This window comes from Oryctolagus cuniculus, chromosome 5 (assembly GCF_051225735.1).
Source record: "Oryctolagus cuniculus isolate XC-2025 breed Fujian yellow rabbit chromosome 5, ASM5122573v1, whole genome shotgun sequence".
Taxonomy (NCBI): Eukaryota; Metazoa; Chordata; class Mammalia; order Lagomorpha; family Leporidae; genus Oryctolagus; species Oryctolagus cuniculus.
In genome coordinates, this window is record NC_142871.1 from 2,085,114 (window position 1) to 2,104,230 (window position 19,117).

Genomic DNA, 19,117 nt, shown 5'->3' on the forward strand with positions numbered 1-19,117 from the left:
CTAGAAATGCACGTGGCAGTGGTCACTAACCAGGTGTGGGCGTGGCAGCCCAGGCCAGCCCCTCTGAGGGCCTGAGAAGGCCAGGGTCTGGCCCAGTCCACCTCCCCACGCAGGCCCCGAGGACGTCCCCTGTTCTGTCCCCAGGGGCTCCTGGCTGATTCCACGGCAATGCTTCCCAGCTCCAGGCACCTGGGGCAGGCACGGGAGGCTGCAGAGCTGGGGGAGGCGCTCTGGTGGCATGGCCAGCTCCCTGGGGCCCACCAGATCCCACCTGGCCCTGGGCTGTGCTGCTGCCCCAGGCTGTGAGGACCCAGGACCAAGCAGGTGTGGGGTGGGTGGGTGAGGACAGCTGTCACTCAGGCTGGAGAGCCGCGAGCCTGGGGCTGCAGGATATCTCTGGCGGGGCGGGGAGGTGCAGGGGCTGTGGTCAGCGCCTGACCCAGCAGGCACCGGGCTGGCCCAGCTCAGGAGGTGTGTGTCTGTGTGGGGGTGCCAGGTGAGGGCGTGTGTGCAGCGGTGAGTGTGCGGTGCCGTGTCTGCGGGGCAGTGGAGAGGACGCGTGGGGGGTAGCATGTCCAGGAGGGTGGATGGGAGCTTGTGTGCCGGGAGGGAGCGGGGGAGTTTATCTAGGCCGCCAGGCCAGGACTGCGGGGGCGGGGACGCGTCCGCGGTGGGTGGGGCAGAGGCGGGGTCAGGGGCGTGTCCGCGGGGCCGGAGGCCCTTCAGGGGTGTGTCCGACGGGCAGGGCGGGGCTGCCCGAGGGGCAGGAGGCGGGGTCAGGGGAGTGTCCGGCGGGTGGGGCAGGTAGTGCCCGAGGGACCGGGTCCTGCGGCCCTCGCGTCCCGGGCGTGCGCGGACGAGGAGAGCGGACGAGGAGGGCGGACGGCCGGCGGGCGGCGCTGGGCGTCTCGGGGAAGGCGGTGGACCGCGCGGGGCGCCGGAGGCGAGGCCAGGCGAGGCCCGGCGAGGCCGGCGGCGTCCGCTCCCCGCGAGCCATGGGCCCCCGCGCCGCGCGCCCCGCGCTGCTGGGCGGCCTGTGCCTGGCGCTGCTGCTCCAGGCCGGGGCCCGCGAGCCCGCCAGGTGAGCTGGGGCCGCGCGCGGGGCCGGCCGGGGTCGGCGCTCCCGGAAGTGCGCTGGCGGCCGTGGGACGAGCGTGGGACAAGCGCGGGTCCGTCCCTGGCGGCGCCGGGCGAAGGGACGGCTCTTCCTCTTCCTCCTCCCGCCCGCGGCGCGCGGCCCGCTCAGAGCCCCTGTCCCCGGGCCGCGGGGGCGGGAGGGTGGGTTTCACGCCGGGTCGCCGCGTGTCCTGTGCGTGGAGGCGGCGGCCGACCCCGCCCGCTAGTGGCGCCTTGACGCGGGGGGCTGCGGCCCTCGCCGGCACCTGGCCGGGAGCAGGTGTGCAGGGATGGGTGGGGGCCGTGACCCTGTGAGTGTGCGGGGCCCTCCTAGCTGCGGGCGTGGCGCGGGCACCTGGCCGGGAGCAGGTATGCTGGGGGGGGGGAGGGCCGTGGCCGTGCGGGTGTGCCAGGCCCTCGTGGCTGCCGGCGTGGCACCGGCGTGGCACCAGCGCTGGGCCGGGAGCGGGTATGCGGATGTGCCGGGTCCTCCTGGCTGAGGGTGTGGTGCCAGCACCGGGCCGGGGAGGGGGGCCGTGGCCGTGCGCGTGTGCCGGGCCCTCGTGACTGCCCGCGTGGCGCTGGCACCTGGCCGGGAGTGGGTGTGCAGGGCCTGGCTTCCTGGTCTGCGGGGTCACTTCAGGCCCGAGGGGAAGTGAGGACTCCGTTACCCTGTGCTCAGCACCCGTGGCTCCTTGGCGCTTGTCTGTGGGGTCACTTACCCTGCAGGCTCCTGGGCCAGGGCTGTGGAGGTGGAGGTTGTCCGATTCCTGCATCCTCGGCTTCCTGCTGTGTAGACCACGGCTTTGTGCAGCCTCCCAGCTCCAGCCTCTCTTCAGGCTCCGGCGTCCTCACCGTGAGCTCCAGGTTCTCCGGTGCCCCTCGGTTACTGCCGAAGGCTGATTTATCCCGCGGGCTTGAGTTCTCTCTGTTGCTGCTTTGTCCGCGAGCAGAGGGTGTTGTGAGCCGCGCTCCCAGCTGGTCACCTGTGCGGGCCGGGGGCCTGCTGGGAGCGGCTGCGAGTGGGGTGGCCACAGCCCCCGTCAGTGCCCCGGGGAACACGGGTGCTGGGAGACACGTGTGGCAGTGTGGCCTGTACGTGTGCTAGATGACACCACGAGGAGTGTGCCGTGCCCTGGATGACATCTGACAGTGTGGTGTGCAACACGTGTTGCGTGTGCGTGTGAAGGCACACGTGCCGTGCCACGTGCACAGTTCTGGACACCTGTGGCAGCGCAGTGCCCTGCTGGTGCACCCTGGGAGGCGGCAGGCGATGGCTGTGGTCCCTGAGTCCCTGCCCTCCTGTGGGAGACCTGGCTGTGGCCACCCCAGCTGCTGTGGCCATCCGGGCAGTTACCAGGGAGAGGGAGATTTCCGTCCGTCTGTCTCTGTCCTCTGCCTCTCAAGTAAAAATCAAAACATACAGTTCTTGAGAAGTTCTTGAAAATTGTATTTTTGTGTCTTTTAACAGTGGTGACCATGAGTGGAAAAAGCTGATCTTGGTTCAGCACTGGCCTGCGACTGTGTGCGAGGTGAGCATGCTGCTTCGGCCGGGGTCCCCTGGGCACAGGACGGGCGCGCGCTGGCTCCTCGCCCTGCTGGAGGCTCGAGCCGCGCCAGCCCAGCTGTGCGTCCGGGCGGGGGCTGTCACCCGGGATAGGCAGGTGTCAGAGCCAGGCACCGGGGGCCTCTCCGCGGGAGGGCTGTCGCCGGCCATGGCTGGCTTCCAGGAGGCGTGGGGGTCTCAGGCTTGCAGGTGCGTCGCCCTGGCCTCTGCGTGCTCCCTCCCACGCCGTCTCTCTCTCCCTAAGGGCACCCGTGACCACAGTTAGGGCCCTGCTGCTGAGACGGGCAGAGATCTTCAGTCAGTGACTGGAGCCGCGTCCACCTTGGGACGGGTGTCAGGCGGGGAGGCCTGGCGGCCAGGGCTGGCTGGGGGCTCCCGCTCCCGTGCGGGGTGCACCTGCTGGGTGCCGGACAGGCCCGTGCGATTCTACCTCTGTTACTGGGGTGGAGTCTGTTTGTATAAGGTCGTTTCCAACACTGGGGGGGACGTGGAATTGAAAGCTGACTTTTCTGTGGGCTCTCTGGAGGCCCCGGCTCCCTGCCCGCATCGCTGCCTGCCTTCGCCGAGGTCCGGGACCCCGTGCGGGCTGTCGGCAGCCTTGTGTTTGCATATTCTTTATTGTGTGGTGAGCCAGTTGTTCACGGGCCTCCCTGAGCGTCTCCGTCAGGTCAGCTTCGCCTGCAGACGCCTGAGCAGAGCGAAATCAGCCGTGGCCCAGAGCGCGAGGCCCGGCTTTGCTGCCTGCTGGGTGTGTTGCTGCAGTGAGTTCGCTCTGCAGCACCCCCTGCTGGGACGTGCTGGGTCTTACTGGGCGCGGGGAGAGTTGCCCGTGCACTTGAGCAATGAGCCCGTCGCTGTCTGTCTCTCCCCAGGAAGCCAACGACTGCCGAGAACCCCCCGACTACTGGACCATCCATGGACTATGGCAAGTGTTTCATGCGACTGCAGCTTAGTCAGAGGCCAGAGGAGGCGGCCTGGGCCTGGGCCGAGCGTGTGTCCCGTAGACCAGATCCTCCGGTCTTTGTAACGTGGCCCTGGCTCTCTCGCTGCTTGGTCCTGTTTTGATAAGTAACAGCGAGCCTATAAATACGTGTTCAGGGTTCGGAGTACGTTTGGGATCCCTGAAGTTCATTTTCCTAGTTTTTCTTTGGGGCCCAGAGTAAACAAGTACCTAAAAACAAGAGTCTTTAGAAACACCGATCAGCTGTGTCCCTGTCATACGCTCGCCACAGACGCCACATCCTAGTCTTTTTGTTTTTTGAAGATTTTATTTATGTATTTATATGAGAGGGAGAGCTACAGAGAGAGAGAGAGACAGAGAGAGATCTTGCATTCGCTGGTTCACTCCCCAAATGACCGCAATGGCCAGGGCTGGGCCATTCTGAAGCCAGGAGCCAGGAGCTTCTCCTGGTCTCCCATGGGGTGCAGGGACCCAAGCACTTGGGCCATCCTCCACTGCACCCCCGGGCCACAGCAGAGAGCTGGGGCGGAAGAGGGGCAGCCTGGACATGAACTGGTGCCCATGGTGCCCATATGCCATGAAGCCGGCCCCGACATCCTGGTTTTTGGTTGTCTGAATACTGTGCTCCTACTGCGATGTCCACTTGACCACAGAGGGGTTGGCGTTGCCCTGCTGCCTGGTGTGGGGGTGGCGCTGTCGCCCGTCCCGGCACGGCGTTCTACAGGAGCCATGGTCGTGGGGACTTGTGGAGCCTGGCCTCAGGTCCTCCGTCGCCCTGGCTCCTCCAGTGGCTGCGAGTCTTCAGTCTGTGGCTTCCATGGGCTCTGCTCAACCCCACTGGTGTCCTCCGTGGCCACCCCGCTGCTCAGGCTGCAAGGAATACCCACAGCTCTGCTGTTGCCCACCCCCGGGGGCCGGCCCTGGCCCATGCCCGGCCCTCAGGGGTCTTGGGAAGTAGGCACTGGCACCTGCAGGGCTGAGCAGCAGCTAAGGAGAGTTGAAGTCTGGCAGTGGGGCGGGTGGGGCGTTTGGCACTGCACACATAAGGGTCCCGCCCCGTGCCAGGCACTGTCTGAGCCCCGGCTGTGCGCTCGCCCACAGAGATGCAAGCTGTCACCGCTCGGAGACGGGGGGCGGGGTGGGGGGCGGCGAGGCTGCCTGCCATGCTCATGCCACACCTTGTGCTGGGTACGAGCCCCGGTCACTGTTACCTCGGCGCCTCTCACACCGTGAATGCGCCCACGGTTACCTCGGTGCCTCTCACACTGACTGTGCGTCCACGTGGACGTCGCGTGGATGAGGGCCTCCCCTCAGAGTCCCCTGGCCTCTGCAGACCTTGGCGGGGTCCCCCGGGCCCCTAGCATCAGGGTCACATAGCAGTTGCCCAGCCAGGACTGACGCATGTCTGTCCCCTTGACTTTCAAGGCCCGACAAAGGCGGAGAGTGTAACCGGTCGTGGCACTTCAACCTGGACGAGATCAAGGTACGGCCGTTCAGCTGTGTCTGCCCAGGAGAGGGCTGGTGATGACACGCGTGCTCCTCGGCCGCCCTGTTCAGCACTGCACCCCCCGGACGCACCCCCCGCGTTGGGCCCCGAGACAGCCCCACAGACTCAGTAGAAGCCAGCCTTCCTGCTCCGCTCGCCTGCTGCACCCACCCTGGGCCCCTGCCAGCCCCTGCGTCCCCAGTCCCGGTGCCCGAGGGCAGGGATCCAGTGTGGAGAGGGGAGTGTGTGCATGGGAGGCGGCTGTAGGTGGCCAAGACTCAGAGAGTGGCCGCTGGCACCCAGGGCTGGCCCTCCTGGCTGTAAGTGTGGACTCTGGACAGTGAGGATGTGACGGGCCTCAAAGCAAAGAAAGTGCGAGGGAGAGCAGCAGAAGCACAGAGATCCTCCCACTGCATATGGCATGTAGACCGTGCACGTGAAAACACACGTGTACACACAGTAACACATACATGTATATGCACATGTGCACACATACAGACACGTGTATGGACTCGCACAGGCACACATCTGCACACACACATACATGCCCACAATGCATGCATGTATAAGGAATGCAGACCTCACATGCCACATGGGTACACACATGCATGCATATGCACACATGTATGGACTGTAAACATTGCATTACATACATGTAAACCTGTGCACACACATGTGCACATGCATGGAAATGGATGCTGGCTCTGGTACTTTTTAAAAAAAATTTATTTATTTGAAGGGCAGAGTTAGAGGGAGAGGCAGAGACAGAGAACTTGCATCCTGGTTCACTTCCCAGTGGCTGGGGCAGGGCCACCCTGGAGCCAGGAGCCAGGGACTCCATCCAGGTCTCCCATGTGGGTCCATTTCCGCTGCTTTCCCAGGCGCATTAGCAGGGAGCTGGATCGGAAGTGGAGCAGCCGGGACTTGAACCAGCACTCATATGGGATGCTGGCATTGTGGGCGATGGCTTAACCAGCTACGCCACCAGCCCCGCCTGTTTTGATGTCACATTGAACCAGTTTTAGGTTTACAGAGAAACCGGGCAGGAGGGACAGACTTGGGTCCCGAGTCGTGAGCGTCTTCCATCGCTGTGGGGTGGGTGGTGGCACTTTGCTGCCAGCTCCAGCTAACGGTTGCCGGGGTCCCCCCACCTGCTGTGTGGCCTCAGGGATGAGCACAAAGAGGAGCCTTCCCCACACAGCGAGTGGTGTCGCTTCTCGCCCTGGAAGTCCCGCGCACCTGCCCTGGATGTGCCACCGGTCCAGCCTCTGCGGGAGAGCTGGTGCAGGCACAGGCGTCCGTGTCGGGCCCTCCGCCTCCCCGCCCTGTCGCAGAGCGCTCGGCCGCCAGGGCCCGCGTCCCTGCCCCCACGCCTGTCTGTGTCACTGCAGGATCTGCTGGGCGAGATGAAGATGTACTGGCCGGACGTCATTCACTCCTCCCCCAACCGCACCCAGTTCTGGTGAGTCCCCGCCCAGCTCTAGCCGCCCCCATGGCCATGGGGTGCCCTGAGAACTGAGCACGGAGGCCAGGCTGGGGGGCCAGGGGGTGTGCGCCTGCGCAGCCTGTGGCTGGGACCGAGCCCGCGGGCCGTGTCTGGCGCTGCTCCCGGAGGACAGAAGGTGAGGGTGGCGGGCGATGTCCTCGGTGCGGTGTTCTCGCCGTGAGCTGCCCCGGCCGTGACTTTGCGTTCCTTCTCTGCTCTGAGTCGGAGCTTGGGCTTCTGAGGACGGGCCCTGAGCGGGCAGGAGAGGAACCTCCCGGGGGAGGCAGTGCTGCCGCCCTGGGGGGGGGGGGAGGGGAGGGGAAGGGGACACCCCCAGCCTCCGCGGGGCCGCAGCCCTGCGCACGTGCCCTGCTTAACTCAAGAGAGCCTGTGAAATCGTCACCTTAATCTTCAAGATTATTTTACGTGGAGGTTCAGCAGTTACAGAGAGAGGTCTTCCATCCTCCGGTTCACTCCCCGGTGGCCGCAGTGGCCGGGGCTGGGTCGATCCGAAGCCAGGAGCCAGGAGCTTTTTTCCAGGTCTACGTGGCTGCAGGGGTCCAAGGACTTGAGCCATCTTCTGCTTTCCCAGGCACATTAGCAGGGAGCTGGATAGGAAGTGGAGCAGCCGGGACTCGAACCGGCACCACGTGGGATACTGGTGTCACAGGCGCTGGCTTTATGTGCTGCGCCACAGTGCTGGCCCCTTTTGTGGGGGAGTTCTCGCACGGTCAGCTCAGACTTCGGTTGTGAACGCTTGTGTGACTGTTCCTGTGATGTTAATCACGGGCAAAGCCCGGGCCGCCTGAGGCCCACCTGCTCCCTGCTGCTGTGGACCCGAGTGGACCAGCCGCCCCCGCTCCCCCCTGCCCTGAGGTGGGTGTGGGCTCCACAGGGGCCACTTCAGAGAACTGTGGGCAGCGGAGCTAAGACAGAAATCCTGTAATCCACGCACTTCTTCCTGAATGCACTTTGCATGGACTTTCTGTGTTCAGTGGTGGTGGATTGGCAGTGCCGGGGGCCGGGAAGGGCCCCGACCTTGGGGTCAGGCGTGGGCAGGAGGGACTCCCAGGCCCCGAGCAGCTTCTCCTGCGCCCCTACCCTAGCGCTGCCGTTCCCCCTGCAGAGAACAGTGAGAGCTCCGTGGAGCTTTGGTTTGCAAAGCCCGGAGGGGCTCCTGTGGGACCAGGACGGTGGGCGGAGGCTGTTCCCCGTATCCCGCGTGCTGCCTGCTCCTGCCTGGCTGGTGGCCAGCCGAGGCTGCCTGGCTCTGTGCCCCCGCCATCTGCAGGAGCCCCCTCGTGGCTGTACACCCGTTGGGCATTGGGACCAGGGGGTTCGGTTTGTCTCGGCTTGGGTTTGCTGTGCCAGGGGCAGGCTGTGGCTGTGGTCGGGCGGGAGAAGGCTGCCGCGGGTCCACGTGGTGCCTGGGCTGGGCTTGCCGGGGGCGCCCGTGACTGGGGGCTCTCCACCCCGCCGCAGGAAGCACGAGTGGGAGAAGCACGGCACCTGCGCGGCCCAGCTGGAGGCCCTCAACTCCCAGAGGAAGTACTTCGGGACCAGTCTGGCTCTGTATAAGCAGCTGGACCTCAACAGGTGGGTGTGCCGCTCCCGCAGGCGTCCCAGCTCGCAGCCACACATGCTCCGCACCCCTCCCCAGCCCCTGCTCGTCCTCCTGGGCTGCGACCTCATGGCAGGCAGAGGTCAGCTGCCTCTCGGGCCTGGCTCAGTGAGCGGCAGGCAGTGGGTGGGCCGCGGGCGGCCACGGCTCCCACAGGCAGGCCTTTGCAGCCAGTGCCGCTGACGGGTGCACCCGGCTGCCGCCCCTTGGCAGGTGGGAGGGAGCCCTGGCTGCAACCCAGGCCGCGTGCCCTTGCCTCAGCTCCAGACCCCCTGGGAACCTGGGCCCGGGAGTGCTCGGAGCCAGCCCGTCCCTGTCCGTGTGGACGCCGCTGTCCAGCCCAGGGTGCTATTGCCCCCTGTTCTCCCGTGGAAGTGGCTGGAACTCGTGTTAGAACCTGCCCTGGGGCCCCCGACGCTGCCCCGCCCCTGCCTGTGGCCTCTGGGGGAGTCTGGGATCGGGGGTGGGTGACCCCAGGCCCCCGGAGAACACGACTGTGGCGGATGGGTTTCCGGGGTCAGGGCTCACGGAGCGGGCGGTGCCGGGGTCTCAGTCCCCACGTGAGCAGCTGTGTGCGTCCGTGCCCTCGCCTCGTGGGGCTCTCACGGCCGCCGTGGAACGGATGACAGGCCCTCCCTCGGCTCTGAAGGCCCACGTTGCTTGGTACACGTACGCGGAACGCATGGGCACGTGTCACCGCCGGGGTGCTGTGACTCAGGTGTCGCTCGGGAGCCCTCCAGCCTGTGTGGCCTGCAGGGCTGTGGTGCTGGACGAGGTGTCCTTGCAGTAAGAGCGAGACCTTGGGAGACACGAACGGTTTTGTCACCAACCCCACACGTGTGCCCGCCTAACCAGGACCCCACACACGTGTGCCTGCCTAACCAGGACCCCACACACGTGTGCCCGCCTAACCAGGACCCCACACACGTGTGCCTGCCTAACTGGTACCCCATACATGTGTACCCGCATAACCTGTACCCACACATGTGTGCGCACATAACCAGTACCCACACGTGTGACCACCTACTCGACACCCCACACACTTGTCCACATAGCTGGTGTCCCACACATGTGTCACGTGCCACAGGGCCCTGTGTGGGGTCAGCGAGGCCCCCAGCTGTGCTGCGCTGCCCCTGCCAGCGCTGGGCTCCCTGTGCTGGGCGTCCCAGGCGTGTGCGGCGCCTGTGAGGGGAGCGCACCGTGGAGCAGCGGGTTTGCCAGGCGCTGGCAGACTGGGGCAGTCGCGTGGTCTCTCCCGGTCTCTCCGAGGGAAATCGGAGATTCCGAGTGCCGTCTGACTCGCCAGGAGTTTCCTCAGGGGGCTCGGTCTTCGTTGCGAAAACAGTGCGTGAGAACGCGCCTCCATTCCACTGCTAACTGTTTCCATCTTGGTTTCAGTAAGCTCCTGAAACTGGGGATAAAGCCGTCTATCAATTACTACCACGTAAGTCTTGCCCTTGGCCTCTGGCCTGTGCGTCCACTGGGGGCTCTGTGTCCTCCTGCCCCGGGCCGGGTGTTAGCGTCACCCCGGCCTGATTAACCTGAGTGCCGTGAACTCCGGCCAGGGGTTGCTTTCCTGTGCGTGGTGAGCGCTAACCCAAGGCCGCTGGGAGCAGGCAGGTTGCAGCCAGGGGCGGGGGCCCTCCAGGAGGGGCGGGGCCCTGGGTTCTGGGGGCAGCTGGAATGCACAGCACGTGCGGCTCTGCAGACGGGTGTTCTGTTTGGGGGCCGGACGCTTGTGTTCTCCTATGGCGGGGTCACAGAAACCTGAGCGTGGCCCGGACTCACGGCCGCTGAGGGCACATAAGAAGCAGCTGTTCCCTCGTTCCCCGCCTGCAGCCCCACGTGGCTGTCAGGGCGGCAGCCACTGGCATCTCACCGAAGAGCCTGGCACCGCGCCCGCGGCAGCTCCGGCTCCAGGGGGCGCTCACTCTCAGGGTCTCTGCCGTGGCTTTGTGTTGCTGTGGGGGTGGGTCTCACTCCGCGGGGGGGCTCCAGTTCCTCACCTGCAGGGCGCTGGCTGGGCCTGGGCCGTGGCTCTGGTCTCCTGACCGCCCGCGGTCACGTGGCAGCGTCTCCTTCCTCGCAGCAGTGTGTACTCGGCTCTGAGCCTTGCCCAGCCCAGTTCTTTCCCCAGCTCCTGTCTTAGGGAGCAGCTGCCCCGCGAGTCCCCTCCCGTTTTTGTTTAAAGATTTATTTTTGTATTTGAAAGAGTTACAGAGAGGCAGAGAGAGAGAGAGGGAGAGGGAGGTCTTCCATCCGCTGGTTCACCCCGCAAATGGCCGCACTGGCTGGAGCTGCGCTGATCCGAAGCCAGGAGCCAGGAGCTTCTTCCAGGTCTCCCATGTGTGTGCAGGGGCCCAAGCACTTGGGCCATCTTCTACTGCTTTCCCAGGGCACAGCAGAGAGCTGGATGGGAAGTGGAGCAGCCGGGACTTGAACCGGCGCCCATATGGGATGCCGGCACTGCAGGCGGCGGCTTTATGAGCTTTGCCACAGCTCTGACCTCTCCACGAGCCCTTGAGGTGGCCGGAGCTGAGGGTCCATGGGGCTTGGCCTCTGAGCTGGGTGTGCACCATGATGCGGGCCAGCATTCAGAGCCGGGTCCGCAGCAGAGCGAGCACCGTGGGGGCTGCCCAGACCTGTGCCTCGGGGGAGGGGGCGGGGAGGGACCTGGGCTTGGTGGTGCAGCTGGGGGGCAGGGACGGTGTGAGGAGCTGGGGCGTGGCTGTGCGGGGTGAGGGGTCATGGCTTGGCCCTGCCCCAGCCTCCACAGGAGTGACTTTGACGCATGTTGGGAACTGGGCAGGGGGTGAGGGTGGTGGGTCCAGCCCGGACGGTTTGAGCCTGAGGTCTGCAGCGTCCGGGGAGGGACGTGTGTGGAGGAAGCTGTGGGGTGGAAAAGCGGCTTCCCAGCAGCCCGCTATGGGGACAGGGGTCAGGGGTCAGGGGGCGGGGGAGGAGCTGCAACCCTGCAGAGGTGGCCGGGGGCTTGGGGCCAGCTCCTGCAGGCGTGTGCCGTGTGCAGAGGGAGCCTGGAGGGGGAGTGTGGTGGGCACAAGGCCAGGCCGCAGGCCAGGGTCACAGAGAGCAGGACGTGGAGGCGGAGGGAGGCACAGGGGTGGGGTCCCTGGGAAGGCAGAGCGCCTGGGAGAAGAGCAGGGGCAGGTCCCCCGGGGGCTTGGGCGGGACCCCACCTGTGAGCCGGAGGTCAGAGGCCAGGAGCAAGCAGTAGGTCTGGGCTCCAGGCCTTGCCTCCAGGAAGAGGGGCGGGGTCACCGAGGGAGAGGGCAGGGGTCTGCGGGGACAGAGCTGAGAAGGCTCTAGGGCCTTGGGGGATGCCGCAGTGACTGCAGGGGGTCTCAGGGGAGGTGGGGCGGGGGGGGACAGCGACAGCGGGGGGGGGGGGGGGTGGAGGTGGGGGGAGGAGAGGAGAGCAAGCCTGCGGCCTGGTGGCAGGGCGTTTCTGACGGAGCTGATGGCCATGTGTGTTCCCGGTGAGCTGTGTTCCCATGAGCGTGTGCCCATCCCCGTGAGCCGTGTTCCCGTGAGCCGTGTGCCCATCCCCGTGAGCTGTGTTCCCATGATCCGTGTTCCTATGATCCGTGTTCCCGTGAGCATGTGCCCATCCCTGTGAGCCGTGTTCCCGTGAGCTGTGTTCCTGTGAGCTGTGTGCCCATCCCCGTGAGCCGTGTTCCCGTGAGCCGTGTGCCCATCCCCGTGAGCCGTGTTCCCGTGAGCCGTGTGCCCGTCCCCGTGAGCCGTGTTCCCGTGAGCCGTGTGCCCGTCCCCGTGAGCCGTGTTCCTGTGAGCGGTATCCCCGTGCCCTGTGAGCTGTGTGTGTCACCCTGGCCCAGTTGGGATCCCACTTCTAACACATTTCTTTGATGTTTTCAGCTTGCAGATTTTAAAGATGCCCTCACCCGAGTGTATGGCGTGGTCCCCAAAATCCAGTGCCTTCCGCCAGAACAGGTCAGAGGGGCGTGTTCTCTCCCCCTGTGGCCACCAGGGGCTCCTGGGGGCTCTTGGTGTTTGTGGGTATTTGTGTGTGTGTGAGAGTGGTGTGGGTGTGTTGTGTGTGCGTGTGTGCACGTGTGCACGTGTGTGGCGTGGGGGCGAGTTCTGAAATCACCAGAGCGTTTGTTTTCTGGCCACTTAATCCTGGCCGCGGCCAGCCCTGAGGCCGTCCTAAGTCACCATCTCAAAGTCTCCCCGGTTTCAACATAGTTCCCCATCCGTCAGCGTTCCCTTGGCAACAGGCACCGTTTGCCCGCCCCTTCCGCTGGCGGCAGGATGCGTGTGCACTGTGCATGGTCCACGGTCGTGCGTTGCTTGGTGATTTCTCCCAAGATGGAAGGGGCTGCCCGGCTGGCCCAGCGGGCGTCCAGGGCTCAGCCGGGGGTGCTGCCCGTGCTGCCTCAGGGCAAGGCTGCTTTCTCCTGTGTGTTCTGGGGCCGCTCCTGGAGCCACCGGGTTTGTTACCGCCGAGTGTTCGGAAACGCGGGGTCGGAGTTCTGACCGCCGCCCGCTGTCCCCCGCAGGATGAGCAGGTGCAGACCATCGGGCAGATCGAGCTGTGCTACACCAAGGAGGACCTGCACCTGCGCAACTGCACGGAGCCGGGGGAGCCGCCGCCCGCCAAGCGGGGGCCCTGGGCTGCGGCCGCGCGGGGGCTGTCCGTCTGTGAATCCGGCCCCGTCTTCTACCCCCCGCCCCCGAAGCACTGACGCCCACTCCCCAGAAATGTTTTAAAAGAGAAGGCCCCACACCACTGCTTCCCGAACCCGCGTCTCTCACTTGCCTTCATAGCAAAGCCTCTCACTCCCCGGCTGACCTTGGCGTCTGCCGAATGAGCTCGAGCCTGGCGCTCCGGCCCTGCGGCTGTGGCGAGGCCCCTGGCCCCCTTTCTGCCAGGTGGAGCACCTGCGGCGTCTCCGGAGATGCCCTTGGGGTGGCGGCAGGGGGCGCCTGACAGGTTCTTACCTGGACGGCGTGTGAACTCCAACCCGCCGTTGTCTGTCTAGTGGGCACCGAGTTTAAGCCGCTCCGAATCAGCGGTCACTCTGCCCTAGCATCGGCCTCTGATCCCGGCATGGCTGGCCAGGGGCTTCGACTCCGTGCCCCCTGCCCTCCCAGCCTCCCCTGCAGGCACCCACGGCTCACAACGGGCGGATCAGGGCTCCACACCTGCTGCTGTGAGGTGTTCGTTCGATCAAGGCACTTTTCAGCGCCCAGTAGGCCCTGGGGGTGCAGCCCAGGGCAGCTGGGGCTGGTGGTGTGTGCGGCGGGTTAAACTGCCCCTTGTGGCACTAGCACCTTGTATCCGGGCGCCGGCTCAGGCCCCGGCTGCTCCGCTCCTGCTCCAGCGCCCTGCTGATGCACCTGGGGAAGCAGCAGGTGACAGCTCACGTACTTGGGCGCCTGCCACCCACGTGGAAGGAGTTCCTGGCTCCTGGCATTGGCCTGGCCCAGCCGTGACCACTGTGGCCATTTGGGGAGTGAACCAGCAGCTAAAGATCTCTTTCTCTCTCTCCCCTGACATTCTGCCTTTCAAATAAATAAATCCTTAAAAATTCTCTTCCCTCCATGCTTGTGTTCTAGTGGAGAGAGATGGGCGGTGTGGGTAATGGGGCTGAGCCGGTGGGGTGGCCTCCAGGAGGCAGCGGAGAGTTCTGAACAAGACCCTGGAGGAAGCAAGGCTGCAGGGCGGGGAGGGGTGGAGCTTCTGGGGAGGCGGAGCCTCGGGAGTGGGGCTTTGAGGGAGGCGGAGCCTCGGGAGTGGGGCTTTGCGGGAGGCGGAGCCTCGGGGAGGCCTCCACCTGTGGAAGCCAGGACTTGACCTCTGCACCCCCTGAGTGCGCCAGGGCATCTGAGCCGGCGTTCTGCACTGAGTGGGGGATGAACCAGCATGCAGGGTCCCACAGGCACAGGGTCCCGAGGGCACAGGGTGCCGTGGGCTCAGGGTCCCACAGGTACAGGGTCCCACAGGTACAGGGTCCCATGGGCACAAGGTCCCACAGGCACAAGGTCCCACAGGTACAGGGTCCCACAGGCACAGGGTCCTGTGGGCTCAGGGTCCCACAGGCACAGGGTCCCACAGGTACAGGGTCCCATGGGTGCAGGGTCCCACAGCACAGGGTCCCATGGGCGCAAGGTCCCGTGGGCTCAGTCTCGGGAGATGCCAGCTGCCGGCTTCTCGCCATGCCCAGGTGAGGCAGCTCAGACTGTCTTCTGCGGTGTTTCTCTGAACTTTGGGTCAGGAATAAGAATTCGATCGATCCCACGGCAGTCGGTAATTGTGCCGTAAATATTTTCTTAAAAGCCGACGTGCTGGCTACATGCATCACCTCCGAGAGCCGAGCCGAAAAACGCTGTTCTCAGCGTCTCTGCTCGCGGCGTGAATTCCGACGGGACCGCGGTTTCCGGTGAGCACGGGACTTGGGTGAGGATGCGTGCCGCTCTGCTGTGGGACGAGCTCCTTTCCCTCCGCAGGGGCAGGCGCTGGCGTCCTCGTGCCCGAAGCAGAATCCTGGCGTGCGTGGGGCGTGCTGCCGGCTTCTCTGTTTGTCGTGGAAATTCTGTTTGACTGCAGTGAGTCTTCCATCTACTTCAGACAAAAAGCACAGAACGAGCACTTCCTGCCTGGCTTGTTCCGGTTATTAGGAGAGTGCGGGGGGACGCCGAGGAGCCAGCGGGTGCCTGCGCTCCGAGCTCAGACCCGCGCAGGTGCCGCGCACTCAGCCCTGGTTTCCGGGAGCAGAGCCGTCACTGGCTTCCCATTTACCTTCCGATGCCGGGAAAGTGCAGAGAGGCACTGGCCCCGTGGACGTGCAGGTGCTGGGCCTCGGCTGGGGGCCTGTCCTCTAGGGGGCACTGGGCTCCTGCTGCTGCCCGAACTAAACACAGCTTGGATGGTTAACCTGAATCCAGCCCAGAGGTGACCGTGCGGGGGAAACACCAGGTAGTGACCACAAATGGAGCCCCCAGTACGCAGGTGCCGCAGGCCTCACTAATCGACACGTGAGCGCCCCCTGATGGCTGTCTCTTGCATGTGTTGGAGCAGAGGAAACCCAGCGACAGCAAGAGGCCTCAGTGCGGCCCAGGGGCTCACCCCCTGGTGGGCTGCTCCGTTTCAGCGGTGAGTAGAAATGTAGCTGCAGCTGAGGACCCTGACGGTGAGAGGCGTGCCCTGGTGTTTGCCAGAGCTAGGGGTTTGCTTTGCGGTTGTGTGAGATACATGCAACACCTTGTGGATACATGTTGCACGCTTGAAACACTCATCCCAGCGTGAACATTCAGGTGCACATGAGCTACAGGCAACCTTACCACTGAGATCCTTAGAATTAAGTCGGGGGCAGGGGAGCTCTCTTGACTGAAGGGAGCCATGGGGGCGGGAACTGACGACTTCTGGGCTTCCGGTCCCGTGTAACAAAGGCAGCGGCTCCTGGTTCTGCAGCCTCTGAGCTCGGCCAAGGATAGCCCTGGGCGGTTAATGAAGAGCAGAGAAGCACCGACAAGTTCAACAACTCGCCTGGACACAGGGATGGCTGGCGGCGTTTACACAGCGTGCGAACTTGCACAGACTCGTGACCACCCCGGTCATGGTGGAAGGAGCAGAAGACAGACAGTCGTGCTCCCAAGCCACCCACGCGCTGCTGGGCCAACAGCGGTGCTGCTGGTGGCCTGCGGGGTTCCGCGGCGCTCTCCTTGCATCCCAAGGCCGATGGCAAACATCCTCCAACCTTTTTTGTGACTTTGAGCTTGAGACTTGAACACCTTTCTCGGTAAAAAGCAAGAGGGCGTGGACAAGCGGCCCCCGGGGGCAGGGGCTCCCGCGTGGAGCCATGCTTGCCCGGACAAGGCCTGGTGGGTGAGTGGAGGTGTAGGTCAGCAGGAGGTCGCCCCGGCTGGACACTCTGGGGGCCCCCAGGCCACACCAGCAAGGCGGAGGGGCTGCAGAGGCCCCGGGGTACTTCCTGGGACGGAGGGGACCCACAGACCCTCAGAGAAGCAGCCGCAGGTCAGCCCAAGGGAAGCGGTGGCCCCCTCAACCACGGCTTTGCCTTGAGCACCAGGCGTTTGCTCCAAGTGCAGAAGCCGAGCAGCCCGGGTCTGGGGTGCAGGAGGGGCCCCTGTGGGCGCACCCTGCTCCAGCCTGGGCCAGTTCTTCATCTTCTACCCAGCGGCCTCCTGCTGTTCCCGGGGGCTGGGCACCCTTGTCTCCACAGTTCTCTGGGAGATCAGGAAGCTGGGTGGTCAGCGCCTCCCACATGGCCACGTGGCCTGGCCCACCACCCAGTCTTGAGGGAAGCTCCAAGTGGACAGGCCTGAGAGAGAAGTCCAGGTCAGCCTGTGTCCCTGGTGGAGCCCGGGCTGGGAGACTGGGCTCAGGTGGTCTCACATCGAGGTTCCGAGTTCCTTAAGCCAAGAGTGGCCGTGGACTCCGATGCAGAGGAAGCTAAAGTCCCGAGGGGCGGCACGCGTGGGTCTGGACCGAGTCTCGGGGCTGGGCTGTGCAGAAGTTGTTTGAGCAGCAGCGCAGGGGGCTGCGAGATGCAGGGGACGTGGGATCCTGGCGCTCAGCCCTGCACATGCAGCCCTGAGAATCTGTGGGGTGGGTGGGGCTGCCCAGGTGCCTGCTGGCCCCCGGGAGCTCGGGAACGGCCAGGGCAGGGTCCAGGTTGGGACTCCCCCTCCCCCTGCCCTGTCCCAGCCTCCAGGGGGGGAACAGGGGCTAAAGGTCAAGCTGGACACCAAGGACCAGTGAGGTGAGGGTCCCGCTCTTGCCTCCGCGGTGCCACTGCCACACAGCACAGGACGGGGTCTGGCTGTCCGAACGCGGGGAGTGCCTGCTGCTAGCCCTGCCCACAGAGGTCTCGGGAGCCCCTCGCCTGTCCCCCCGCCTCGCCCCTGCAGCTTCGTCCGACCCCCTGTGGTCTCCATCAGGGCAAACCAGAGAGCTGAGTGTCCCAGTCCTGTGAGCTGTGCCAGCAAATTGATCAGACCCGAGGAGGGAGCCACGGGGGCCTGATTGACAGCTGTCAGTCAGAGGCACAGGAGAGCACCCTGGGGTCATGGGTGGCGTCTGACGTGGGGCTGGCACCCGCGGAATCTGACGCCGTGTGCAGGTGGGTGCTGTGGAAGCGCCGGCTGGCTTCCTGCTGGGGGAAAGCCTGTGTTCCCGGCTCACGGGCGCTGTTGGTGTAGCGGGGGAGAAGTGAGTCTGGCTGGCGTCTGCCCTGCTGTGGCCGCAGAGCCCGCGTGTGCGTCAGGAAGGCGGAGGGCCGAGTCCTAAGGCCCCGAGCGGGGGCAGCTGGGTGAGCCGGCACTGGGGGTTCTCCGTCCCTCCTCCCAGACGCCGTGGCCTCAGAGCGTGGGCCGAGCGTGGAGGGAGGGAGAGGCTGCCGGTGTGCAGGGGCCACAGCGGGGCTGGCGTGGGCCTGCCCCGGCACACGGAGCTCCTGCCCAGCGGTGTCCGTCCTGGCACCGGGGAGAGTGGTGTCCCGCGACCTCAGCGCTCGCTCCCGTCCCGGCGCGGGCAGGCGCGTGTCTGCCTTTGTGGGCTCCGGTGCTGCTGCTCCTCGCACGGCGCCTGCCGTGGATCCCCGCACCCACGTTTGGCCGCACCTGCAGTTCAGGCAGCCTGGAGCTGACTCACTTCCTGGAACCCGGCGGGGAGGGATGCGGCTCCGCACACGTGGCTGTCCACGTGTGTCTCCACACTGGTCCCTGTGGGGTGGCCAGCGGCAGTCACACCCGGCCTTCCCAATCCGCTCCGATACACAGAGGTATTCTCCCTCATCCTGTCCGCACGTGCGACTCTGTCGCTGGTGTTGATAAGCCCGCCTCCTGTCACCCTCAGTAACTTTACTTCCGGGGTCAGCCGTCTCCGTGGAGCCAGGCTCCCGGGTCTGCCGCTGGCCCCATGCAAGGGGTGCTGCCTGCATGCGTGGGCTCGGACACGGGAGCCTGCACCTCCTCCTCAACCCCGCTCATGGGCTCTGACACCCACGCCGTTCTCTGTCTTCCTGCACCCCCCAGCCTGGACCCCTGGGGCACTGATACCCAGTGTGTCCACTTCACAGCCTGGGGAGTCCACCCTTGGCCTGTCCTTGTGGAGAATCCCAACACCAGCCGTGCAGGGGGTGAGGCCGGAGAGGCAGGTGCGTGTCCAGGAGCGTGTCCTTTGGTGCGCTGGTGCTCACGGGGTCGACCAGGCGCCAGCCGCCTGCAGTGAGGGTCCATGTAGAGGCCTGGTGTTCCCACCCTGTGCCAAGGCCGTGGAACCGGGCCTAGAAGCTCCTGGGTCTCGGGGGCCGCCAGGGCCCCTCCCCCGCTGAGGCGGTGGCGCCACCTGGTCCCTTGAGCCCGTGTTCTGTGATGCTGTGACAACACCTTTTAAAAATAATGCGTTTTCCCATCTCCGGCTTCCTGTGCTGACCTCAGCGGGAGGATGGGCTCTTCCAGAACGCGGGGGGGGGGGGGGGGCAGGCGGGGAGAGGAGGCCGCAGGGGGAGGGAGCAGACAGGGGAAGGTGGAACACGGCCCAGGAGCTCCGTGGAGAGAGGGCCTTGGGCTTGGGGGGGGCACGGTGCTGCCGTTGCACCTGTGTGAGCTGCAGAGAGGCGGCTCAAGTCCCAGCCGCTCCACTTCCGACCCAGCTCCCTGCTAACTAACGCCTGGGCAAGCAGCGGAGGGCGGCCGGGTACCTGGGCCCCCGCACCCTCGTGGGAGACCCGGCTGGAGGAGTTCCAGCTCCTGGCTTCGACCTGGCCCAGACAGGTTATCATAGTCATTTGGGGAACGGACCGTCAGATGGAGATTGTCTTTCTCTTTTCTGCCTTTCAAATACATAAAACAAATCTTGAAAAACAAAACTC

General features: G+C 65.3%; 1 protein-coding gene across 1 annotated transcript; it reads left to right on the top strand.

The window, feature by feature from the left end:
• The first annotated feature begins 806 nt into the window (after positions 1–806).
• On the top strand, positions 807–13,813 carry RNASET2 (ribonuclease T2). Its single transcript, XM_070074591.2, has 9 exons — positions 807–1,081; positions 2,588–2,648; positions 3,556–3,608; positions 5,070–5,127; positions 6,522–6,592; positions 8,099–8,212; positions 9,636–9,681; positions 12,135–12,209; positions 12,779–13,813. Exons 1-9 carry the CDS (start codon positions 996–998, stop codon positions 12,962–12,964), a joined length of 750 nt encoding a protein of 249 aa, XP_069930692.1. The 5' UTR covers positions 807–995; the 3' UTR covers positions 12,965–13,813.
• The last annotated feature ends 5,304 nt before the right edge of the window (positions 13,814–19,117 follow it).

What these genes read in the sequence shown, in the direction of transcription:
- RNASET2 (XM_070074591.2), top strand. Translation starts at nt 996, where the DNA reads ATGGGCCCCCGCGCCGCGCGCCCCGCGCTGCTGGGCGGCCTGTGCCTG. An exon ending in GGGGCCCGCGAGCCCGCCAG is followed by an intron (nt 1,082 to 2,587) that starts GTGAGCTGGGGC and finishes GTCTTTTAACAG; the next exon opens with TGGTGACCATGAGTGGAAAA. An exon ending in CCCAACCGCACCCAGTTCTG is followed by an intron (nt 6,593 to 8,098) that starts GTGAGTCCCCGC and finishes ACCCCGCCGCAG; the next exon opens with GAAGCACGAGTGGGAGAAGC.